We start from the raw sequence: 24,996 nt of genomic DNA on the forward strand, positions 1-24,996 counted from the left end.
GCTCGTTGCCGGGCGAAGATCACCTCTAGGCCCGGCCTCATGCTAGCTCGGGCATGGCCATGGGCCACACGGGGCAACAGAGAAAGGGAAAAAAAAATATCGTGATATGTATGTACAACATGGAAAGTTCTATAAAAAAAGTATATCATCCACCGCACGAGACACATCCCGATCACCTGACAGGTCGTTTCCCACTGCCAGACGATAAGCCGTTTTTCTCTCTTGTTGACGGTTGAAACTTGTCCACTCCGATCCACGGCAGCTGCAGTAGTTCATGCTCCTGGTCCCGAGTCGGGGATGGTCCGTCCACCCGTGTGGAATGTGGGTCGTTATTTTTGGTGACATGGCATGGGCGGCCAGTCAAGTCCAAACCGTCTCACCACCACGGACCCTCACAGACCACACAAGATCAAGAAACTGATCGATTATCGCCAGAGGAATGGGAAATTCATGTATCCACGCCCGTTAGGCCTCCCAACCAGCCGTAACGTTACCAACCCCGCATGATTTTCTCATGATACTGCTCGATGGGTGCCCTTGATCGTCCGGATCGTCGACTTTGATACGTGTAAGGCACGTCAATTCAAACCTGCGGTTGCGCATACATGTCTCCGTACTTATATACACAGCCAATGTGCGATTCGTCGGGAACGTTGCGAAGCTTGACACCATAATAAGCTCGACGCCGAAGAGACGGGCTTACAAAGTATCTGTCGCAGAGTTAAGCCTATAACCGCCTCAACCGCCTGCAATCTACTTGGCTATTATTGCCAAGCATCGTACAGATGCCGTCGATCTGGACTCCTACAGCATGGGAGTCTACTGTGCGATCCTTATCGGATTCACATCTAAGCTAACATTCGTACACTAACCTGCCATGACTCCGCTGATAGTACATGATGACGAGAACAGTTATACCGAAGCGACGGACCATCCATGCTCCTGAAACAGGCCTAACGAGTAATGTCATTGCAACAGGAAATTTAGCCTAAGGCTGCCTCCCGTTTCGATAATATTGGAGGATATCAAGTCGCATGTTCACAAGCACAGATACTAGTAGTCATAGAGGTACAGGCCCAACCAATTCAGTCCCCATGGCGCTTCGTGGTACAGAAAGAACACTAGAAGAAAAGAAAAAGTGAAACAGAACAACTTATACAACACCAGAACCGACCCATTCCAAATAAATAATAATAAAAGTGTCACAAGGTATTTGTATGGAGAAAGGAAAAAAGAAACTGAAATTCTCTCTCCATGCCACGCATTATCCTTGCCCTCCCAATGTCTATTTGCCGACTTTAGACTTCTTCTTGGGTCGCTCCTCTTCCTCCTCGTCTTCGGACACAGCGCTACCGGCGTCCGAAGCGTCTTCCATCTCGACATCGCTGCCGGTACCGCTGCTTTCGTGCGCCGAGTCGTACTCCTCTGCAACCTCGGACTCCGACTCGGCCTCGAAGTCCTCGTCGACGGACTCCTCGTCTTCGTCGGCCGAGCCGCGGTCCGCGCGGCCTCCGCCCTCTTCCTCACTGGAGGCCATGAGTTCGTCATTGTCGAGAGCCGCGGCAATGAGTGCGGACGACTAGGAGAGTCAGTTACCAGTGTACATACAGAAATGAGGCAAAGAGTTGCAGGGAAACTCACATCATCCATCATCTCGTTCTTGAACCGAATGTTCTTAGCCTTGAAGAACTCTTCCAGAGGTTGTTGTTCCTCACTGTACGTAGGTTAGCAAAGTCGATACGACTTATCGACGAACGCGGGTCCATCATACCGGTTGATGTTGCTGAACTGGTGCTCTCCCATTCCGCCCTTCAGGCTGATGGTGATATCAAACGTCCTACTGGCAGAGACAGCTCCGCCGACACGGGACATGGTGATGACGGAGATATTCTCGATCTGAATGTAAGTGGCGGGTTTCGGGACGAACATGAAGCTCTTGTCCAAACAGAACAGGAGACCTTCGTTCGCCTTGATGGAGCACTTGACACCACTGTGTCCATGATGGCTGATGAAGTCTTTGGATGGCATGATCACCTTCTTCCCAGACAGTCCTCGGAAGATCTTCGTCACCACCTGGTGGATCGGCTCTTCGTAGCGAGGTTCCAGCTTGTCCTTGTAACGAGTCTGTAGTAACTCTCTGGACGGGGAAGTTAGTAGCTGTAGATAGTAGACTTTGCGACGGACGGTGCATACTCTGTCATGTTCAGTTCTATGCTTATCTCCTCATCCAGCTTGAGCTGCATAACGAGGAACGGATATCTGGTCTGACCCTGGCGGAGGGGAGGGTCAAGACCCAAGACGATGAGGGTGTGTGTATCGTCGTTCTTTGGTAACAAGAAGAATTTCTTTATCGACGCGTACTGAATCTTGTAGTCGTATGTCTTACCGCGCAACCGGAAGGACGACTCGTACATATCGATATCGAACCGACCTCTGAAATTCGAGTCAATGCCAAATCAGTATGAGGACTTTCAGGCGACACTAACCTTGGTGTAAGATGGAGCACATCCAAGAAAGTGGCGAACGTATCGCCCGCAACATCTCCAATCTCCGCCTTGTCCATGAGTGTCTCGTAGAAGAGGTTTGCCGCATTCTGCTCTTCCACCTCTTCTTCCTTCTCGTCCTCCTCGCCCTTTTCCTTCTTCACGGCCGTCCCCGGAATGTAAAATCGCATCTCGACAAGCTCATCAGGACCAGCACCGGCCTTCCGGCCACGGTTCTTCGTGCTGCCGTCGGGGCGCGCGCCGCCATTCGCCGGCGCATCTGTGGTGAGAGCAAACTCGACTGCGACCTCGTTCTTTCCGGCCAGGTTGGTGTTGGAGATTTCGGTGTAGGGAATTTCGAACGCTGGACGGTTCTGGACGTTGAATGCGAGCTCCGCCTTGGTGAATTCGGCCTTGCCCCAGTTCCAGCCACGGAGCGCGTGTTCTCGGTGCTCGACGTTGATGCCGTACCAGATCTTGAACGCCTTGCTCACGCGATCGAAGTCCTAAAAGACCAGAAAATACCGGTTAGACAAGCCAGGCCTACCACAGGACTTTCCACCGCTCTTATAGCACTCACCTCCTGCTCAAAACCATCCAGCTGGATCACACCAGACGAGCGGGACAGGATCTTTAGCTCATATCCCTTCGCCGCCCGACTCCATTGCGCCGCGCCGATGTTGCTGCTGTCAAGGGTGAATGTGTCGCCTCCGCCGGCCGGTTTCCAACCCAAACCACTCTCTGCAAGCTTGCATTTCCCTGGCTGCTTTGAAATATCCAGGTAGATGTTATCAAAGCTCTCCCTATGGACAAAGTTAGCTTTTACAGACCTTGTACCTAGATCAATAAGCAAGAAGGCGAGCTCACATGGCAGAGAGGTGCTAGACAGTGAACGTGGCAAGCTGCAAGAAAGGGAAAACAGAAATATGTCTAGGGGGGGAAAGAAAGTGAATTGAGTATGCTGGAGGCGGGCACTAGTGTAGGGAAAAGAAGAAGGAAGTGATATGACAGTGATGAGAGTAGGTGTCGCCTAGAGAGCAGCCCGCTTAAGCTCTTGAACAATTTCTGGAGTTTCGCGTTTTAAGGCGCGCGGCTGTCGGTCTGGCCTCTCACGCGCGGCGACAAAGTTTGGAACACGCCTAAGGTGCACTTGAGCAATGGGTTAATGTTAGTCCGCTTTCCTGACGAAAGAAAAAATAATCAGTGCTGGAGACGCAGTTGAATTCAGGAGTCCCTTCTTTCCCTCCTTTTCGTTCCTTTTCTTTCTCAAAAGAATTTACTCAAAAGGGCAAGATGCTGGATTCGAACAAGTTCGATTTTAAACTTAACAAAAGGATATGCGAGCTGCCGGATTCGAACCGGCGCGGGCTGAGCCCACCAGGACACCCATTTTGCATGGGTGCAAGCTGAATTGCCTAACTTGAATCTGGCGCCTTAGACCACTCGGCCAAACTCGCTTTTTTCTTTCAAAGAACTTACCCAGAAGAACGACATGAGGATTCGAACTTAAGAAAAAAAGATATGCGAGCTGCCGGATTCGAACCGGCGCGGGCTGAGCCCACCAGGACACCCGTGTGGCGGGTGGAAGTACCCAAGTTGGGAAAACTTGAATCTGGCGCCTTAGACCACTCGGCCAAACTCGCTTCTTCTTGGAAAGAATAGACCGAGAAAAATCCATAAGCAGGTCATCCGCCGGCTGGGCACTGACTAACCCATTTTAGACCTTACTTAATTAGTTACCTATAGTTAACTATGTTACAGTAAGTTGGAGGATCACTAAGCATAGAGTGGAATCGGACCAAAGTACGAACTCTGTTGTTGGTACAAAAATCACTGTTGAGCGCTCTTCCTTTAGGAGGCTCCAGCAGGGTATTAGATTTTTGGTCATCTGTCACATTTCTGGGTTTCACTATTTCACTCCTGCATACCGGATCAACCGTCGAGCCTGTCTGTATCCGCCAACTAACTGTAGCACGACGCTCTCACAGCTGTTTTCCTACCTCTCCACTTTTCTTCTTGTTTTTAATTTGATCTAAATCTTTTAGAGTCTGTCTTGCTGTCTTATCTGCCTTACTGCACTTGTATTCTAACTGGTGTTTCCGGATCGGGGCTGGGCTGTTGGTTAACTAGGTACATAATGATACCCAATGCACGGGGGTTCTCCTTTTGCTATCTGTTATCGCGGAGTTAATTTTCTATTGTGCTCCATTCCTTTCCTCTTCCTCTTCCCTTGTACATTCTAGCATAACGGGTTGATTGGGCTATTGGAACGGTCTGGATATATAGATAATGAAGGAATTTCCGTGATGCAGTCGTTTTTTTAGTCTCACTTCGCGGTAGGAATGGGAGGACGAAGGCGGATGTAATGGAGATTTTCCGTATGGACAGCACTGTCATGGCCGAATGGGCTTCCTATTACTAGGATACAGGGGCGTTGGTCGGTTCGTCACCTAGTAAGACACGAGATACGGGCTATGATGTATGGCCCACCACCTCCCGAGTCTGTCCAAGTCGGCCATTGCTGACCGTCCCCACAGATGGGCTTGGTTCAAACGCCCGGGGCGATCCACTTATCTGTTGGTACGCAGCTCCGTACTTCTTCCGCGTCCAGTTCTCCTCTGCATCTCCATAAGAGATGGTCTCGTTAGACAAGGGAAGAGTAGATCCTTGAGCTCTGCATTATCATTACCTAGATAGCACCGGAGGGAATGCTTTGCACTGACATGCTTAGAAAATCAGCATCAATCTTATGCCGAGAGGATCTTCGGCAAGAAAGCCGGGGTTCGTCCTAAGAAATCCCGCATGTGACAGGAATGAGTCTTAGGCATCTGTGATGGTATAAAAAGTCAAATATAGCCTTGAGAGGCAGCCTTTGGCGAGTCAAGTACATGAAAAGCACAGCACATGTAACATACACTGGGTCATCAAGATCTACTCTTCGGAGACCGATCTAGCCTGTAATGGTTTGAGATCCTGGCACTCAAGTGCCAATGACAGAGTGTTACTGTGCCACAGAGTGACCAACCTGAACACCACTGAATCAGTGTGCAGGTATGGAGCGCTATACGCAAGGTCGGAGACAGACACTGCCGAGGATGCCTTCGTACTCTCCACATATAGTTATGTCTTTTTACATTACTGTTCATACCTGGTTCTGGGTTCGCTAGAATTATGTATATTTTCACATGTTTCCCTAGTAAGTTCTTTACCGTTTACGATTAAGTCCCAGTAACCGGCTCCCTGCAGGTCGTAAATGGATAATTATATACAATGGTAATTAGAGCCGTTCCAAAATGCTATTCGGATCGAGAAATAAGAGCAGCAAAGGATTGGTTCTCCTAAGGATATAATGCGATTCCTACCTGGACTTCGGAAAGTGATATTGTATACTGCATGTCTAGCACAGCAAGAAGATACTTCGAATAGGGCGTTTCTACACAGTAGGTAAGCTTTGTAGACCTTGAAGCCAAACTCCCCATAGGGACGACTCCCAGCCAAATCAACTGGCCTTAGCGCATAGATTCACGAGTCGTATTATATATTCAAACATCGTCATCCAATTGTGTTGGCCTTGGAATGCGTGAGAGTAGTAACTATTTTCCAAAATATACCCCGCACGCTGTATTTGAAAGGATTTACGAGAAAAACGCTGTTGCCTGCCGTGGGTCAGATCCTTAGGCCGATACTTTATTTAAATGGTCCACTACCTAATTCTGCATACCGCCTATCGATTCATTGTGTTGATACACTAAAAAAGAAATATTCTAGAATGGGCATCAGACTACTAGCAAAACTTCGACAAGCTTCACGGTTGAGCCATACAGATTTTGGCGGGATTTGTTTGTTATATTCAGCTTTTGATGTCAGTAAATTATCTTAGCTGGTACCAAAGATACAGTTCTGATCTATATTTCTTCTCATAGGAATAGAACGGATTTCATATATATATTCAATTTCATTAACGGTTCGTGATCTGGATACATTCACTCTACGCTGTATAGTTGTGGTTGTAGTCGTAAGATAGACCCGGAGGGCCCTCGATCTCTGAGATATGCACCCAACGGTTGAGACGGACCACGAACTGCACTGACTTCTATCTCATGTAGGCGCGGAGAACAACTTCTGGGAAAACGACCAGTGTTGAGTGTCTTCACTTTGCTCCGCTACGATCTCCATAGCTTTCCTCTGCGAGTAGACACGGGACGATGTTGCACTGGGTGTTGCACTGCGAGAGGATCGGCGATCTGTGCCTCACGGGGAGATCCATCCATGATCAGCGTGCTACATCCACTATATCCGCTCGCTCTGTTCCCTTCATTCTCTCGACTGCAGTTATGTACAGCGCTACTCCGTAGGGCAGCAATTAGGATGACAGCGATGATGCCACAACGCGGCGCGCGCCCACGGGTTCCCAGCTTTGGGCTGCCGGCATGCCCACGATTGACGGTGTGGTCCGTCTGCGTGGGCGCTCATTTGACCGGACCCAAGTATGTCCGATCCAGCCCACTCCTCAGACGCAGACCGGCTCGCTTACTAGTGCAGACGGGCCAGCCCCCGTCCGTAATCTTAACTGCACCTAGTCAGAGAATGAGGAGGCTCCGACTGTTGAACATCCATCCGGCCCCCCTTGCCATGTCACTCTCTTGTTGATCCAGCTTATCCAACTTCGCACATTCATTCGTTGCTTTCCTCTTCGTTTCGTACCCTCCATCGACATCTCTCTTTTAGTCTTTTTTTCGCAAGGAGGATTTTTTATACCCTCCGTGTTTGTTTGCTTGGTCTGCCGTTCTTTCTCCTGAGTCCTGACCCACGCGACGTCGCGTCCACTGCTTGCCGTGTGCTCCCTTACGTGCTTCCCTCGCCTGCCGTCGACCTTTGTCTTGGACGCGAATTTGCATATCGTGGATTGGTAAAAGCGGCCTTTGTCTGTCGTCGCGCCCTGAGCAATGAGGGCTCCCTCACTGTTTGGGCCTGCGGCGGCTGGCTTCTCGACGATCCTCAGATTCTGGCCTCTGCTCCTGAGTCGGGAGTCTTCGACCGCGCTAGGCGCATCCTTCACACCCATCGATCATCCGGACCTCGACCTCTCGCCGCTGGGAAGAGTCGCGTTAACCGGGGATTTTGACGCCATATCGCTGTATTCGTACGCCGAGCAGTCGGAGGACCCTGCTACCAACAATGGCTCGCAATCGCTAGTGACAGCGCTCCCGAATGGGGTGCTTGCGACCCTTTCGACGGCGGATGCGGATATTTTGGCAATGTGCCCATTTACTCGAAAGGATGGAACGCTTGAAGGTTTGGTTGTCGGCGGAAATTTCACGAGCTTGGGCGGCATCGAATCGCAAGGCATTGCGTTTTTTGACCCAACTTCAAACAGCGTTACCGCCATCCCTGGGCTGTCGGGACTGGTGTGGGCGCTCCTCTGTGACCAGGATACCAACACGGTGTATGTCGGTGGGGACTTCAAGGTTTCCAATTCCTCCAATGCAGCCGCCTGGGACGGGACCAACTGGAAGCCTCTGCCATTTGATGGATTTAATGGACCTGTGAGATCTATCTTGAAGGCTGATAACGGTCATATCATCTTCGGGGGCTCGTTCGACAGTCTCGGCAACAGTCCCGACAATGATACAAGTCCGGATCAGAAAGATCAGCAGGTTATCAACCTTCAAACGGCGAAAATCACATCTGACGCAATCTCACCAACTGCTGACTTCAGTGACCCTCGGAACATCATCTGCAAGACAAGCGGTCAGGATGGCCCCGGGGATACTTGGTTACTTCATGACTATTCCCCTGGGTTTTGGCGAGCAGATATGAATTTTGAGTTCCACCCGACGAAGCTCCGCCTGTACAACACGCACCTGGATGGGAGGGGCACGAAAACTTTTCTGTATAGGGCGTTGCCAGACAACGGGATTATGAATCTGACCTACACCGATCCCGCGTCCGGCCAGGATCTATTCTGTGACGCTGAATGCCCACTTTCGGACGATCCTAAGGAAAAATATCGTGACTTTCGTTTTGTGAACCGCGTCGGTATGAGTGGTTTTATGCTGGAAATCCAGGACTGGTATGGGCAGGGCGCTGGTCTCAACGGATTGGAGCTTTTCCAGGACGGTAAGTGGTAGTGGCATCTACAGAAAATGAAGGGCGTGGTTTTGCTGATGTACCAAGACATTTTTGCCTATGCTGTGGATAATTTCAATGAACCGACATGCGCAAATGTCGACTTTGGGTCCAAGGCCACCACGACTGGTTCGTGGTCTGTGACAGCATCTGGTCAGAGCTCATCCGACTACCTGAGTGCCCAAGTTACCGATTCTGATGCGACCAGCACTTCCGTGACCTTTGAGGCCGACATCAAAAAATCTGGTAATTACTCGGTGAAACTTTTCACGCCTGGATGTATCCAAGATGGAACTTGTCAGTCCCGTGGCATCGTCAATGTCACAGCAACGTTTGCAACCGGCACAGATGCCGCGGCGCCTCTTCAGACGCTCATCTATCAGACCAATAATTTCGACAAATATGATACGATATACACTGGCTACGTTGATGCTAGCAGCAGTGATTTCCGTGCCAGCGTGACGTTGACTCCAAAGGCCGGTCAAGGAAATATCGATGTCGTCGCTTCGCGAGTTGGGTTCCAGCTAATCTCGTCGACTGGTGGTTTGAACGGCTTGTACGAGTACAATCCTAGCGAAAAGACCGTCAAGGATGATTTTGAGGATTCTGCAATCGACCAGGCAGGTACACAGTTAGGGCCTCGTGCGTCGATAACTTCTTTGGCTACTCATCGCGGTGTCATATATGCCGCAGGAAATTTCTCGAGCTCCGAGTTCCAAAACATCATGTATCTCTCTGACGGCAACGCGACATCACTAGCGGACGGCGGTCTGAACTCGGAAGTGAACTCAATGCTGGTGCTGGATGACATGTTGTATGTGGGAGGTGATTTCACTGGTGCCTCAAATGGTGGAAAGGGTAACCTAAAGGGCGTCGCGGTGTACTCCTTCTCTGACAAAACGTGGTCAGCCCTAGGAGGGGGTATCGACGGCCGCGTCACCTCTATTCAGTCCCTCTCGCTCAACATATCAGACACTCTCGAGACCACCGTCGCTGTCAGCGGCGTTTTTGATCAGATTCTTCCGTTTGGTAACAACTCGTCCAACTCGGTGCCTGGTTTCGCTATTTGGGTGCCCTCGCAAAAGAATTGGCTTCAGAACCTTGACGTCAACCAGATGGCATTCAGCGGCCAGCTGACTGCAACGGCTCAAGTGAAGAACACGACCATCCTTGCGGGTAGTATCGCGTCCAACGGAATTGCCTCCAGCGGCGCTGTGTCTCTCACTCACTCGGATGGGCTCGCTCTTCAGCCGTTGCCTATTAAGATCGGGAAGCACACGCAAGGCTCCCGTCCGTCCCTAACTAAGAGAGACATCGGAAGCCAGCACTTTAGCGGCGTCATCACCGGCATCTTTGAGAAGGGCTCTGGCCGCAACCTCACCATTCTCGGGGGACAATTCAATGCCACTGCTACCAACGGCTCCACAATTGAGAACCTTCTCTTTCTGGATAGCTCCAACGATGACCGCGTCACCGGCCTTGCCCCGGGTGTTGACAGCAACTCTACCTTTCTTACCTTGGCTGTCGAGGGAGACACTCTCTTTGCTGGTGGAACCGTCACTGGGTCCCTCGGTGACTCCAAGTTGAACGGATTTGTCGCGTATGATCTTGCCGACGCCAGCTTTCTCAAGCCTCATCCTCCTCCCTTAACTGGTCCTGAAGTCGCTGTGAACTCCATTGCTGTTCGCCCCGATTCGTCTGAAGTCTATTTCGGAGGAACCTTCGAGGCAGCTGGATCACTCCCGTGTCCCAGTGTCTGCTTCTTCGATCGATCAGAAGGCCAATGGAATAGGCCCGGAGTAGGCTTGAAGGGCATGGTTTCGACCCTTAGATGGTCTGGAAATGGAAATCTGATTGCTGCTGGGAACCTCATGGTGTCCAATAACCAGACTTTGATCGCAACATACAACCCGAAGGAGCAGACCTGGAGTTCTTTTGAGGGTGCATCCCCCGATATTATTCCCGGACCCATCACTGCACTTTCTCCTGGTAGCGAAGATGTTTCCCAGCTCTGGATTGCGGGCAAGTCTTCTGACGACTCGAGCTTCCTGATCAAATATGATGGCTCCCAATTCCATTCAGTGGGCAATATCTTTGGCAAAGATACTACCATTCGTGGCATCCAGGTTTTTGCGTCGCATACGGAGCATGATGGCACGGCCTTCCTTAACAAGGACCAGCTCCTCCTTATTACCGGCCGGCTTGTGCTTCCGGATTTTGGCAACGCGTCTGCTGCTTTGTTCAACGGGACATCGTTGACACCATTCATTCTATCTTCGACTGCTGATGGTCAGCCGGGGAGTATCTCCCAGCTGTTCACTGAGAACAAGCCGATCTTTAGCACTGGCAGTAAGTTTGTCCCTTCCTCCTGTAGCTATTGCAATTTGCTAACTCAAATCTTCCCAGGTGGGCACCTTTCCGACGGACTTGTTGTCCTCATATCGTTCTGTCTCGCACTTGGCTGTGTCTTCCTGATCGTGGTGCTCGGCATCATCTTCAACAAGATCCAGCGACGCCGCCAGGGCTATGTCCGCGCCCCGCAGACGTACAAGACTGACCGGCCCACCAGTATGCGGCGCGTGCCCCCCGAGTATCTGTTCAACTCGCTGGGGCAGCACGGTTCAGGTACTCCGGGTATCTGAACCAGCTACTTCTCTCCGTCTCCGGACATGAGGACTCCTTTATCTTCCAGATGGCGCTTTGGGAATGGCGTTCTTGGGAAGCAACGGTATTAATACCCTATGTTCGTGCTTGGTGGATTGTTGAATGTTTGTTTCGATTCATCCTCTTTCTCTCTCACGCACACCCCCTTTCTCCACACACACACACACACACACACACACACACACACACACACGTTCTCTCCACACACTCTGTTTCCTTCTCGATTTTCTGTTTGACCGTTGGCTTTGTGTCTGTCAATATTCGTCTTTTCTATCACCCACGTACGATATCTTGAGGTGAAAGGAATCTCCTTTATATATTTTCTGTGTTGAATATGGCGCCTCCCTCCCTGCATGTTTGTAGGGCCAGGCATGGATGTAAATAACCCGTTGATCGTGGTAATGATATAATGGTTTGCAGTCGGCATTCTTTTTGTAGGAAATGTAGGTGTCACCGTAGATATGACCGGCGAGCGCCGTCATCGACTCGTAGGAGGTACCTGATATAGTCCACGGCCACGCGGTTGGCTGGCCCGCTCCCCGCATGAACGCCCCCAAACAACCCGCTAGCGCACCCACAGCTCCCCCACCTCGCACGTGCGGTCTCGACCACGTCTTCAGATCTGCCGCGCTCTCCCCCTTCGCCTCCGCCTTCTCTGTACCTGTTCCCGTTGTGCTAGGTCGCTTCTCGAATGTTTTTCTTCAGACGGTGATCAGTCGGCATGCGGTCGCGAACAGGCTGGTGCGTGGGACTCTCGTCACTTCCTGCCCTTGGTCTCTTGCCCCAATACTGACTCATCCATGGTTATCCGGCCACAGTCTGACGTGCCGGAGTCGGAAGCTGAAGTGCGATGAGCAAAAGCCCCAATGCACCCAGTGCCGCAAGGGCTCGAGGGAATGCAGGCCGAGCGAGGGCATTGTCTTCCGTCATCAGCAGAATGCCTCGATGAACAAGGATCTCGACAGCTCTGGCGGTCGGGGCAGTCTGAAGTACTTCTATTCCTACAAGAATACTTTCGATGACGACAGCGTTTGGCTGGATATTCCAAAACATGGTACGGGCGCTCCTGACTTCGCAAACAGCTTCTTCTTCTCACCAGGATATACCCGGTTGACGAACAACGTATCAAAGTAATATTTGTCGACTGCAATGATCCTTATGCCGAAGATCTCGGGGCCGCGCTGGGAGATTCTGAAGCTACCGTCGCCAATGAGCAGAATAATGATTGGAACATACGCGGTGACTTCCGTACCTCCTCCATGGATGCTGAGACCCATGGGCTGGAGACTCTATCCACAGCAGCAACCCATGATCACTATTCTCTCCAATCACCAGAGCAGTCAATGGCGGCGGACAATGTCTCTTTTAACCATGTTGAAATACCCACATCCGTCTCTTCGGTACATTCGCCAAATCCGGGACACAGCGCGATGCCGCCTGCGACCTCTCCGTCAGTGTCGATATCTTCGAACAATAATATCAACTTTCTCCTTAATCCATCTAATTCTCTATCACCCTCTATGGATCCTGGTCTACGCCAATCCGTGGACCGGAGAGAATCCTCTTATAGTATGATGTCATTGACACCTCGTGCACAGGTTGCAGATCTGAGGTCGGACGTTCACGTAGAGACGGACCATGAGGTTGCTTTTCTCCTGCGGCACTATTCTGAAGCACCAGGGTTATGGTGAGCCACCTAACCTTCTCCCCCCTCCTTATAGCCCAAGATTACCAACAGCGCATGCATAGGATGGACCTTTTCGATTTGGGGACTTATTTCGCATCCTACGTTCCTGTTAAGGCGCTCACAAACCCTCTGCTGAAATACGCTGCATGTGCGTACTCTGCGAAGCAACTTGGGCGTGTCAAAGGGGCCAAGGCCCCTGTAGGCGGAGTATGCGCCAATCAAGCATCGATGGAGGTCTGGCCTAATGCGAAGAATGTAGACTGGTATTGGTATGGGGCAAAGTATTATGAGAAAGCTATCCGGCTCCTGATGAAAGAACTGCAACACGATGCCGAGGCGCCTCCCCCATTGAGCACTCCCGAGGCGTTTGGGCAGTGGCAGGCTGCCGAGCTCTGTGAGGATGGCGAACACGCACGCAAGCGGAGGCGGCGTTTCTCTAATAGCAGACTGTCAAGCGCCCGTTCAGATGAGGTGCTTGCAGCTACGGCGATCCTGTCTGTGTATGAATTCCTCGATGCGACCGGTCCAGCATGGAACCGACATCTGAGTGGCGTAAAGTCGCTCCTAGATATTGCCGAGGTTGGCATGATGCCTCTTGAGCAGCAGACTTCGCCCAGGGGAACACCCTTCCCGCAGCCAAAGAAGTCTGGGTTGTCAAAAGCGAGGAAGGCTACATTTTGGAACTTTGCCAGGCAGGATTATCTATCTGCCTGTAAGTCGTTGCTAGATTACAGACGAATTGCGATATCCTGCTGATGTGTTTGCCTAGTTATCAACGAGTGTCAAACCAGATTGAATACCGATGATTTAGTATTGTGGACTGACGCCGGGTTACTGCTGGATGACATGGGCTTTGTACGTCCAAGCAATACAACAGCGGCTGGTTATCCGGAAGGAGACGACGTCATGAAAGAAGATATGATTTCGAATGCTCTCATCTGGATACTTTCGAAGATCGTCAATTTTATAGCTGTTGGTGACGATATTCATTTGGGTGACAACACTCCTCCCGTTCAACCTGGTCCCCTCGCCATTTCGCAGCAGACATTGCTTGAGCGGTGGCACCGGCTTCAAGCTGAGCTTGATGTCTGGTACAACGGACTCCCTGACACATTCCGACCGTGCGCTAGAATCGAACCTACGCGATCATTTCAGCATACCGCACCCGACGATCTCAGTCCATTCCCAGAAGTTTGGTACAGTATGCCGATGTGCAGTTCGACCATGCAGCACTACCACATGGCCCGTATTCTCCTGCTCATCAACAAGCCACATGAATCGACCGCTAGGCGAAGCACTGTGACGAGTCGACTCCAATCATACCGTTCGATCGAGAGTGAAATACGCTTCCACAGCCATGAAATCTGCGGTATCTCAATGGCCAGACCTGACGGTTCAGTGCGGATCCACTCGCTTCAGCCTCTGTTCGTCAGTGGCCAGTGTCTCACTCAGCCTCGCGAGCGGCGCGCTATCCTCCGTCTACTGAGGGGTATAGAAGCTGATCTCGGATGGGCCACCGAGTATCGCGTGAAGCAGCTACTGAAAGAGTGGGGATGGGATGAGAACTCTGACGTCGTGACAGGGTCTTGACTTTCTGGACATATTGTCCGTCATAAAGCTGAAGCTACTCGCAGACAGGACGTGGTCCGACATATTACTTGAGGAATTCTGACCTCAGTCCTATCGATGACTTCCCAGGCGTACGTTTCGTCGTATTTGTATACTTGAAGTGCGTCTATCTGGTTCGCCGCAGGAGAGCCGGGTTTCATGAAGTTGCAAAACGATCCCAACGCACCAGAGGTCTCCAATTTCGACCTGAAGTGTACCTGTCACGAGCTCCTGCAACATATCTGGTCGACTCTCGAAAATTTATCATAATAAGACTTTCATGGCAGCCCCGCAACTCCGAGAACTAGAAGTGCGAAATGGTACTCTTCACCTATGACCTATGCCTACGCAATTCTCGCGATGATGGCCGTGGCATCTGTCTGACTCCAAGCATCGTCTACTGGACTCTGGAGCAGGCGTGAACCCCACACTTAGTCGACTTTTCGAAAGCAAAATTAAGCCAGGGAGCAGAAACGATGTCCGTGAATTAGGACATGCATCGCTGGGACTGTAATTATAGGGGGGCGGGACATGGAAATTTTCTGAATTTTAATTACATTGAAATCAAGGCTGTAAAGGAGGGTCTTGTTTTGGTTGATGAACATTGGATTTCTCAGCGATATATTCTAATTTTTCGAGTTGTGATACTATTATATATCTCTCTCATTTGGGAAGAAATTTAGTTTGCGGGGGCATTATTTGTTTGGCGCGAATGGAGTTGATTGAACATGTTTGAAAGCTTGCATGATTTTCACTGATAAAGAAAAGCTATACTCGATCATCTACCTTTCCTTTCCCTCCAGAGACTCGACACATGCAATCGTTGCATCTTGTATGTATGCAATTAAACAATAACTACAGTTATGAATGGATATAAAGGTATAAAAGTACAGAGGCACATGCCAGTATGACGCTCGTGGTAGTGAGATCAGGAAAAAATCTTCCAGGAGACGCAAAGAAAGTGGTGGGTATTGTATCTCATTGCTTGCGAAGCCTCTTCGATGTTCTCCGTGTCTGCGTCGTCTTCTCTTCCGAAGCCCCCGCGATGGCCTGCTCCTTGAGATTCTTCTCCTTTCCTTCTGCGGCATCAAAAGCATCCTCATCCTTTACCGACCGCTTCGTAGCCACTTTCGTCTTTACCTGCGTCTTAGTTTCTATCTCTTCTTCCTTTTCTTCCTGCTTCACAGTCACGTCCGCTTCGACCTTTTTCGAAGTCATCGTTAGCCGGTCTGAGAAAGCCCTCAGATCGGCCGTGAACAGGACGCTGTGGGCCCAGCCGGCCTCCTTGCCCCATAGTTTGCGGAAGTGGTTGCCCACGGCGTCGTAGGTCGCCTTGTTCAGGGTCTTGTTGCCACCTTTGCCGAATTTGTAGTCGCGTTGGGCGATTTGCCAGACTGGGTTCATTTTGTCAGTTCCCATACTGTCCTTGGGGACAAAGTAACGGCCACTTACCATGCGTGTCAACCGGCACTGCCTCGCCCCAGCCCAAGCCCATCAAGCACACGCAGTCCGCAACCTTCGGGCCAACTCCCTGAAGCTCGAGCAGCTTCTCATGTGCCTCACGGTACCCCTGCCTCCCCTCCGGCCGCATCTCGCCTCCCGGAGCAGGCTCGACTCCAAAAGCAGGACTCTCCGGATTCCGCAACGAATCGAGCCATCCCTTCTCCCGCTCCTTCTCAACCATGACCGCAGTCTGGTAGATATACTTTGCACGATACCCAAACCCCAACCCACGCAGACGGGCCTCGACACCCTCAACCGCCAACGCCGCCGGTGTGGGGAAATCGTGATACGCGCGCCCGTCGACGGTACCGATATGCGGGCCGTAGTTGACACATAACTTCTCGACCATCTGCGAGATGCGCGCGATGTTGTTGTTGCTGCTGCAGATGAAGGCGATCAGGGCCTCCCATGCGTCCTGGCACAGGATCCGGATCCCCGTGAACTGGGGTGCGCGCATCTTGAAGTTAGGGTCGACGGCAGACCATTCCGAGTAGAGCTGGGTCAGGTTGGAGGACAGGTTGAAGTAGTGTTTTATGAGGGATAGGGTCTCGTCTAGGAGAGCATCGTTGTTATTATTGGATTGGTCTGCACTGTCGCTGGCCGCTTTAGACTCTGCGCGCGACGGTGCGTTGGAGGATGGGGGCGTCGGGAGAGCAGCAGCAGCTTGCGCCTCCGAGGATGAGGATGGTTTAGGTGGGAAGTAGGCTCTGTAATAGAGATGTGTAGGGTCCTGCTTTAAGGACAGGATGCGCCCGCGGAGAACGCATCTCCATTCGTCATCGTCGGGCAGCTTCTGCCATCTACTCTGTCGTTAGAAGATGGGGTCGAGAGTTGCGACTCGAGCGGTAGGGGTAGCTTACCGGAATGACTGGCCACAGCGCAAGGTAGTGTTGATGCAGAGCTCGCTCAGGCTTACCGGCAGCTTGCGCCAGTCTGAGAAGCACCCGACGGACATGATAAGGGGCCTGTAGGGGGCATGGATCACCCCGATCTTCGAGTGAACGAGGCTCGTCACGAGCGATCAGACTATTCTGCCGGTTGAACGAAGGCGGTGTGACCGCGTCGTCTCCGCAGACACGCCCGGCGCGCTAGCCGCTTCCGCGTTAGACGCCGGCGGCTCTTCGGCCTGTCTCAGCTCTCTCTCACTTCCGCGACCATCTCGACCTGCAACTTTTCTGGGCAAACACCTGCGTCCAGCTGCAAAATCCCCTTCCTGGACATCAACAGCTGTGCCCTGCACGCCCCGCTCAAGTCTTTGTATTAACTATCTTTATTTGAGAATCTGCTGTCCAGATTGAATCCGTCAGTTGAGAGTTTGCCACAAAGGGGTCCGAGGCCAGGATGAACGGCGACGCCTACTCTTCCAGAGGTAACACCGAGCCCTTTGACAACCTGTAACAATAATCTCGACATCGCAGACTGACTTAAGCTTTGGCGCAGATTCTGGGCGTTCCAGGGACTATTATGTGAGTATTCTCCGCGCTATTCAATGCAACAATAGCTTTTTCCCGAGCTATGGCTGACCATGTCGACCTTTGCAGCGCGACGAGCGGCGAGACCGCGACCGTGAACGCGACCGCGAGAGAGGAGGGGATCGCAGACGCTCGAGGTCGCCTCACCACAGCTCCAGAGGCTCACGACGCGAACATGAGGTAGACTCGTACTCGTCCAGCCGTGACTACCGCGCGAGAGAGCGGGAGGACCGTTATTCGAGCCGCAGAGAGGAACGCGAGAGGGAGTGGGACAGAGACAGGGGTGATCGCCGACGACGAGACTATGACGATCGGGATCGGGAGCGGCCGTCTCGGCGCGACAGAGACCTCTTCGACGACAGACCCCGTCGGGGAGGGAGAGACCGCGATCGCGATGACTATGGTGGCCGACGGGATCGGAGGAGGAGTGTTACCCCTCCTCCTAGGAAGAGGGAGCCCACGCCAGATTTGACAGATGTTGTCCCCATTCTGGAGCGGAAACGCAGAATGACACAGTGGGATATCAAGCCTCCGGGATATGAGAATGTCACCGCTGAGCAGGCGAAGCTGTCAGGTAAGTCTTAAACTCCCGGGGAGGAGCTTTGTCTTTGTTTGAATTTTTAGGTCCTGGTTCCTAACTGCTTTGATTGTAGGCATGTTCCCTCTCCCTGGAGCACCTCGTCAGCAGCCCGTGGACCCCAGCCGTTTGCAGGCTTTTATGCAGCCTGCCGGCTCAGCAGACAACTCGGCTCTCAAGCCGTCGAACTCCCGCCAGGCCAAGCGGCTGTTCGTCTACAACATTCCTCCAACTGCTACAGAGGCGAGCTTGGTGTCGTTCTTCAACCTACAGCTCAATGGCCTCAACGTCATCAAGGGTGTCGACCCATGTATCTCCGCCCAGATGTCGAAGGACCGAGCGTTCGCTCTGCTGGAGTTCAAGACGCCCAACGACGCCACTGTGGCCCTTGCGTTTGACGGTGCTACGATGGAAGAGCATGAGGCTATGGCAGCTGAGAATGGTGCTGCGAACGGTGGACCTAAGGGACTTGAAGTGCGACGACCCAAGGATTATATCGTTCCAAGTGGCGAGGAGCAGGAATACCAGGAAGGTGTGATCTTGAATGAGGTTCCAGACTCACCGAACAAGATCTGCGTTTCCAACATCCCACTTTATATCCCCGAAGATGCTGTCACGATGCTGCTGAAGTCCTTTGGAGAGCTGAAGTCATTTGTCCTTGTTAAGGACAGCGGCACAGAGGAATCGAGAGGTATCGCTTTCTGCGAGTATGCCGACCCTTCAGCTACCGGAATGGCGGTGGAGGGTCTCAATGGCATGGAGCTTGGCGACAAGCATCTCAAGGTGACCCGTGCCAGTATCGGTGCTACCCAGGCTGCCGGTCTCGACATGGGAGTTAATGCCATGTCTATGTTCGCCAAGACGACCTCCCAGGATCTCGAGACTAGCCGCGTATTGCAGCTGCTGAACATGGTGACCGCTGAGGAGCTGATGGATAATGATGACTATGAAGGTAAGAGTGCAGCAGTATCCTAGGTCCGAGCATGGCTGATTCATCAAAACAGAGATCTGCGACGATGTGCGCGACGAGTGCAACAAGTACGGTCAGGTGCTTGATATGAAGATCCCGCGCCCAACAGGCGGCAGCAGGCAGTCGGCTGGCGTGGGCAAGATCTACGTCAAGTTTGACACCGTCGAATCCGCTACAAAGGCCTTGAAAGCACTTGCGGGACGGAAGTTTTCTGACAGAACTGTCGTGACGACGTACTTCTCAGAGGTAAGCTGATTCTATGTTGGTCTGTAAAGCAGCATGGGATATTCTAACGTATCATTACAGGAGAACTTCGAAGTTAATGCCTGGTAATCACGTCGAACGCGTATCGAATCCTCGGATGGCCGCAGTTGCTTTAATACAGATATGGAGAGGCATCAATTCGATCGATTGCCTTCCACTATCGCGAGCTCCCGTTTGTCGTCTCCAGCAACATGCTGGCCCGGAACCGGAGTCATGATTCTTCAGTACAAATGACGGAGAGAATTGTCACTCCATCGCTTTTCATATCCTTTCAACCGTTTGGCCTGTGTTTGGCACTTCATGCTTTTTTTATGGGATGAATTATGGAGTGGAGCGTTGGTCAGATGTATCATAGTGGAAACTCATCAAAATATTTTGTTGCGGACGCTTTTTTTCTTTTCCGCGTCCATTTGTCTCACCTGTTTCGGTTGCAACAGTTTGATGCTGGTTTCTTTGCCCATATTTGATGATGTAGCAATCTATATTCTTATCACGGAAGTGAGAGGCAAGTTCAATGAAGTGAGTCTGAAAACGCGCGCCGAATGCATCGAACCCTGTGGAGAGAAGTATTCGTGTATCTTGGATGAGTTCGGTTGCGTAGGCTATGTGCATACGAGCAGTACTTTGAACGTCGGTGGAAAGATAATGAATCAAACTGACTACTCCCGCCCCCGAATCCGAATCAATGTAGGATCAACCGCGGGTCCGTCATGAAGTAATATTTCCTGGACATGACAGAATACGAGGTAGGCATTTCTATTGGTGGCATGAGAGTTGACAGTCTAACGAATCGATCCGTTGGAGAGAATAGACTGTCCGACTCCTACTCGCAGTATCCTTAACCCCGACCTGGCCTACTAAACTCCGGATTTCACGGGCATAGTCTCTTTTCTTTTTGATTTCTCGTCTTCTAGATGTCTATCTATCTTTAGTAAGCATATACCGGACACGTTCATGTGATACATACAGCCTTATAAGGTCTTTCATTCTTACGTCAGTTCTCGACCATTCTACAGCGTGATGCTCTCCTGTAATGCCCCCTCACCTACGTCCGGACCGGGGCTAGGACGTAGGATGTATGCTGAAGTAGGAGTGAGACGGGGCAGCCTCGTAAATCTGTGAATTTGTCATTGAATTAAGGTAACGGTAAGCCTGACTTACATATTGGTGATATCTGCTGTTGCTTATGCTTTGAAATCAGTTCGACTTTCACGTCATGTTGGATGGCTTCTTCGACTAAATTATTATTTACATGATTAGTATATAAGGGGTATTCGTGATCATCCAGATGGTCCTAAATGTATCAAGTCCTGGATTAACAGACGCATTGGTTTTGCTTTTCATCTTCAGTGTGTTTATCACGTCTATTCATCTACCGACATACAAATAAAGAACCCCCTTTCTCAATTCACCATGTCGGACAAGACCTTATACACCTCCAAACTGGCCGGAAAACGTGTGGTAGTCTTTGGGGGAACGTAATTGGCTTTTGCGTCGCAGAAGCCAGCATCGAGAACGGCGCTACAGTCATCATCTCCTCTTCTCGAGCCGAACGTGTCCAGTCCGCCGTCTCTCGCATCCTCGAAAGCCACCCGTCCAAGGACCGAATCTCAGGACACGTCCTGGACCTCTCATCTCCCACCATAGACGATGATATCGCGTCCTTCTTCTCCAAGATAGTAGGATAAGAAGGCACCATCGACCACATCGTCTACACAGCCGGAGACACCCTCGTCACCGTCCCCCTCGAGAGCTACGCAAGGTTTTTAGTGAATAACGCAGGAGATCTGATGGTTCTCCCAGTTCTATTCTATGGTATTGCGAGGTTATCACCATTCATTTTTCCCAGAATTCACCCTCCATGAGCGCTATCTGGTCCCCACCTTCGTAGTATATTTACAACCTCCCGCGATCGACCACTTCTTTCCTCTCGACACTCCTCTTCGTCTTGCTATCTAGCACCTAACTACAAGTAGGTGGGTCTATATTATATGCAAATATAGAATAACTCCTAGTGCGGCTTTCGATATATTTTACATTTACCATCTATCTTCCGAGATCTTCGGTCCAGCACCACTTCCTGTTTATAAGAGGCCGTCAGTATATTTTAAACACAGAAATACCGCAACCAGTGAAAGCTTCTCAATATAAGTTCAATACCTTGGTTGTTCTCTTTATACTTGCGGTGGCGGAGTTACTGATATGTACTGGTATTCACTGACACGGTTATCCTGGTTCCGTGAATTCTCCTGCTATCTCATTTTTAATACTGCTTTAGAAGTCTTATAAGACAGTTCAACCAAAGACTGCTTTTTACACCTGGAAAGAATAGTAAGTCATCCATATGAGCCTTTGGACTCCTTCGCGAGTTGTGATGCTAACTCTGACAGTGTAAACCAACACGGGAAACTTCACTCCCGTGGAGCCAGGATACCTCTTGTTGCTTGAGGGAGTCTTTATGATTCTCTTTGGTACCTACCGTCACCCTGGCTACACCTCAAAGTGGGCCAGCGGTGTCTCATATGTTCTGGTCGGAGACCAGAGTGTCTTTGAGGCTTCCAGATGTCCAATGATGTGGAATGAATGTGGCCTGGCCATTGGGGAGAACCAAGATACCGTCGTGAAACTGGAGATCCAGGAAATCCTTGCCACTCATACCAGAGATACCCAAACTTGATTTCCTTGCCCCTTGGAAGAACGAGTATTACCGAGACAAGACCTTCTTTACAGAACAAAGTGTTTGGCTTCATGGGAACCTCATCTAAGATTCGAGTTTCCATGTCCAATACAGCGAGGACTGAGTAAGAGGCTGACAAAAATCCCCATGGTCAACGCACTGGCGTGCCATTGGACCGCATGTGGGAGGCATTTGGCTCCGCAAAGAACCCGCCACGTAATGTTAACGCTGAAGAGGTTCACATGCTACTAAGTGTAGAATATAAAAAGGAGACATCAAACAACACTTAGATGAACTCACCTACCCAGAAAATCATGCAGTGCGAACGGCATGATGTGACACTGAGAGGGATAATTCCCTGACCGAAACCCTGAGACGGCAAAGTTCTGGATGGCGATCTTCAATGGTGCGTTCCCTGCATCGTGGAAAATCTACTGTGTACAGGAATTTCTACTGGGTGCCATATGCTGCAGAACACAAAATGCAAAAGTTAATTGTTTCTCTGGTGAATCTGGTGAGAAGCAGCTCAATATGCTTTATTCGCTACTTTTCTACTTTTCCCTCGCCTCTTGACCGATCTGGTTGCCCAAGGCAGGCTGGCTACAGAGCAGATTGAAGGACTGAGTATCAACTGGAATAAAAACATGTTCTGCCTCTCCATCCCATTGTCACCGCGACCGTTCACAACCTCAGTTACGTCAAGTTCGTCAAAGAGCTTCAGAATAAGCGATATTTATCCGCTGTACTCCTCGGTTACAAAACTTCTCTTCTTTCTTGCACAAGTATTACACATGCTAGCTTGTCATCCGCTCAAGCAGTAAGTACATAATTAGCGGCGTTAAAAATGCTAGCTTTTACAGCAAGGAGGAGGAGGTGATGCTTGGTATTAATTTTTTTCCCTTTTCGACCAGCTTATTCATCCCACCCAAGACATGCGGTTATGGATCATCGGTGGAAAGCCACAACCATAGTACAAATGGCGATAACCATCAAATGGTCCCAGTTGGCCGGCAACCAGGTAAAGGGAACAATTCAGCTTTGGGACAGGGATGTTGTCAGGAACTCTAATTTGATTTATGAGGCGGTAGATAGGTACTCTCCTTTATCGAGAGGTATATTGCCTTTCAGAGAGATACAGTGGCACGTCAAATGTTTTCGACCCTCCCACTGACCGCCTACCACCCTCTAAGCTGTTTTGGGCCCACCCCCTACTTTCTGCTGGTTCTATCCGTGGGCAAGTTCAAGTCATCCAACATCAGCTATCATGGGGCGAAGAGGCAAAGAACTCAGCCCCCAGATGCGCTCACTTCTCTGTGAGCTTCATAGCATTGGCTGGGGTGCTAAAAAGATTCATCAGCATCATCCATGGATCCCAATTAGCATCATAAAGAGCACTATTCGCCTTGAATCCTCCCGAGTTGATAATAAAACACGTCCACGTTCCAGCCGTCCTTGCATGCTTACTGAAGATCAACGCGATCATATTTATGAGCTTAGTCAGTCAAATCCACATTTTAAGCTCCGAGAGTTAGTGGCAGAGGGTGATAAAGCAGTCAAGATTTGTTCAATCCAGAGACTATTACACAAGATGGGGCGTTGCAAATGGAGACAGTTGAACTGACCAGAGATTCTTCCACATCATGCAGCTACGTCTTGCTTGGGCACATCAATATGAGCACTTTACACCAGAAGATTGGGCCCATGTCAAATGGAGTGATGAATGTTCTGTTGAAAGAGGTGCAGGCATTCAACCTATCTGGACTTTTCACGATCCTCATAAACAACTTCTTGAAGGCGATGTCTGTACAAAACACACTGGGAAGAGTGTAAAGCAGATATTTTGGCATGGCTTTGGAGAGAATATATGTACTGGACTTGTTCCTTTGGATAGAGACCCTGAATTTGCTTGTGGAGGTATTTCTTCTCAGATCATTAAGCAGCTATATTGCGCGTGGCTTCAGTTTGTCTTTGAAGGTGATACCTTTATGCATGACAATTCTCCACTCCATACCGCAGGGATTGTACAGAAGATTCTTCAGGAGATAAGGATAGAAGTTATGCTATGGCCTCTATACTCACCAGATCTCAATCCTATTGAGAATCTGTCAGCCGAATATTACCACTATAACCTAGTGGTATGCCAAGAGACCTATCAGCCTAGTCAGCACACGCCGATTCGGACCTGCAGAAGGTCATGATCCCTGCAATAAAGGAATCATACTGTCTATACCCGAGACTGCCTATTTTTCTTTATTATATTTCATGTTTCATGAAAGATCTCGGGATCATTAAACAAAGAAATATTCGGAAGGTCTTAACCCCTAAGTCCATGAGAATAAATAGTCAGTTAGTTAGGTAGATTCGAATAATCAGAGCTTTCATCATCATACCTTCGGATTACGAGGTTCGCGCAGTCTGACAGAATCTTTGGGCCATAATGAAGCAGGAAATCTATAAGTTACACCCAGATCTTGAGCATGCAGCAGATACAGAAGCGACACATCAAGCTTATTATGGCAGCAAAGGAAGCATGGCAGGCAATTGATGGGCAGATTCTTCAAAAGCTATCTACTACTATGCCTAATGGAGTGAAAGCAGTCATTGCTGCAAATGGGTCGTATACTAAATACTGAATATATTCACTTTCTAAGTAAAAGCTCTTCGCGCTGGGCGGATGGCCCAAAACAGCTTAGCGGGTGGTAGGCGGTCAGTCGAAAACATTTGACGTGCCACTGTAGAGGATTAGATCCGGCTATCTGGTCCCTGGGACCCTGATAGTAACCAAAAAGATACCCACAATGGGAATGTATGCAAAATCGCGTAGCACAATGTATGTTGGGTAACAGTCGGCATCAAGGTTGGAAGGGAATAAGGATCAAAATGCGCCACCTGTATTGAAACGATGCGGTTTATCTATCGCTCGGGCCAATCGGAGAAATTGAAGTCTATTAACCAATATATC

At 50.3% G+C, this 24,996-nt stretch overlaps 6 protein-coding genes and 2 non-coding genes across 8 annotated transcripts; 3 read left to right on the plus strand and 5 right to left on the minus strand.

Annotated features, from left to right (window-relative positions):
• Positions 1 to 1,285: 1,285 nt before the first annotated feature.
• VTN00DRAFT_2073 (uncharacterized protein) lies at positions 1,286 to 3,977 on the minus strand (the record flags this gene model as incomplete). The annotated part of the gene is made up of 8 exons (XM_069428251.1): positions 1,286 to 1,579; positions 1,642 to 1,714; positions 1,772 to 2,137; positions 2,194 to 2,433; positions 2,487 to 2,989; positions 3,064 to 3,286; positions 3,351 to 3,364; positions 3,963 to 3,977. 8 exons carry the CDS (start codon positions 3,975 to 3,977, stop codon positions 1,286 to 1,288), a joined length of 1,728 nt encoding a protein of 575 aa, XP_069292775.1.
• On the minus strand, positions 3,822 to 3,940 carry VTN00DRAFT_t22. Its single transcript has one exon. It is a non-coding gene; the product is annotated as a tRNA-Leu (tRNA).
• A 28-nt stretch (positions 3,978 to 4,005) lies between the features above and the next one.
• VTN00DRAFT_t21 lies at positions 4,006 to 4,126 on the minus strand. Its single transcript has one exon. It is a non-coding gene; the product is annotated as a tRNA-Leu (tRNA).
• Positions 4,127 to 7,429: 3,303 nt separating this feature from the next.
• VTN00DRAFT_2074 (uncharacterized protein) lies at positions 7,430 to 11,254 on the plus strand (the record flags this gene model as incomplete). Its single annotated transcript, XM_069428252.1, has 3 exons — positions 7,430 to 8,603; positions 8,661 to 10,961; positions 11,019 to 11,254. 3 exons carry the CDS (start codon positions 7,430 to 7,432, stop codon positions 11,252 to 11,254), a joined length of 3,711 nt encoding a protein of 1,236 aa, XP_069292776.1.
• Positions 11,255 to 11,343: 89 nt separating this feature from the next.
• On the minus strand, positions 11,344 to 11,703 carry VTN00DRAFT_2075 (uncharacterized protein; the record flags this gene model as incomplete). Its single annotated transcript, XM_069428253.1, has 1 exon — positions 11,344 to 11,703. One exon carries the CDS (start codon positions 11,701 to 11,703, stop codon positions 11,344 to 11,346), a length of 360 nt encoding a protein of 119 aa, XP_069292777.1.
• Positions 11,704 to 11,997: 294 nt separating this feature from the next.
• Positions 11,998 to 14,553, plus strand: VTN00DRAFT_2076 (uncharacterized protein; the record flags this gene model as incomplete). Its single annotated transcript, XM_069428254.1, has 6 exons — positions 11,998 to 12,017; positions 12,095 to 12,330; positions 12,408 to 12,845; positions 12,906 to 12,963; positions 13,026 to 13,675; positions 13,733 to 14,553. The coding sequence occupies 6 exons, from the start codon at positions 11,998 to 12,000 to the stop codon at positions 14,551 to 14,553; spliced, it is 2,223 nt and encodes a 740-aa protein (XP_069292778.1).
• A 996-nt stretch (positions 14,554 to 15,549) lies between these two features.
• VTN00DRAFT_2077 (uncharacterized protein) lies at positions 15,550 to 17,029 on the minus strand (the record flags this gene model as incomplete). Its single annotated transcript, XM_069428255.1, has 3 exons — positions 15,550 to 15,965; positions 16,024 to 16,874; positions 16,935 to 17,029. 3 exons carry the CDS (start codon positions 17,027 to 17,029, stop codon positions 15,550 to 15,552), a joined length of 1,362 nt encoding a protein of 453 aa, XP_069292779.1.
• A 386-nt stretch (positions 17,030 to 17,415) lies between these two features.
• Positions 17,416 to 19,426, plus strand: VTN00DRAFT_2078 (uncharacterized protein; the record flags this gene model as incomplete). Its single annotated transcript, XM_069428256.1, has 6 exons — positions 17,416 to 17,443; positions 17,515 to 17,540; positions 17,616 to 18,120; positions 18,200 to 19,075; positions 19,128 to 19,339; positions 19,400 to 19,426. 6 exons carry the CDS (start codon positions 17,416 to 17,418, stop codon positions 19,424 to 19,426), a joined length of 1,674 nt encoding a protein of 557 aa, XP_069292780.1.
• Positions 19,427 to 24,996: the final 5,570 nt, after the last annotated feature.

The sequence above is a fragment of the Thermoascus crustaceus genome, assembly GCF_041956765.1.
Source record: "Thermoascus crustaceus strain CBS 181.67 unplaced genomic scaffold VTN00scaffold_1, whole genome shotgun sequence".
Lineage (NCBI taxonomy): Eukaryota > Fungi > Ascomycota > Eurotiomycetes > Eurotiales > Thermoascaceae > Thermoascus > Thermoascus crustaceus.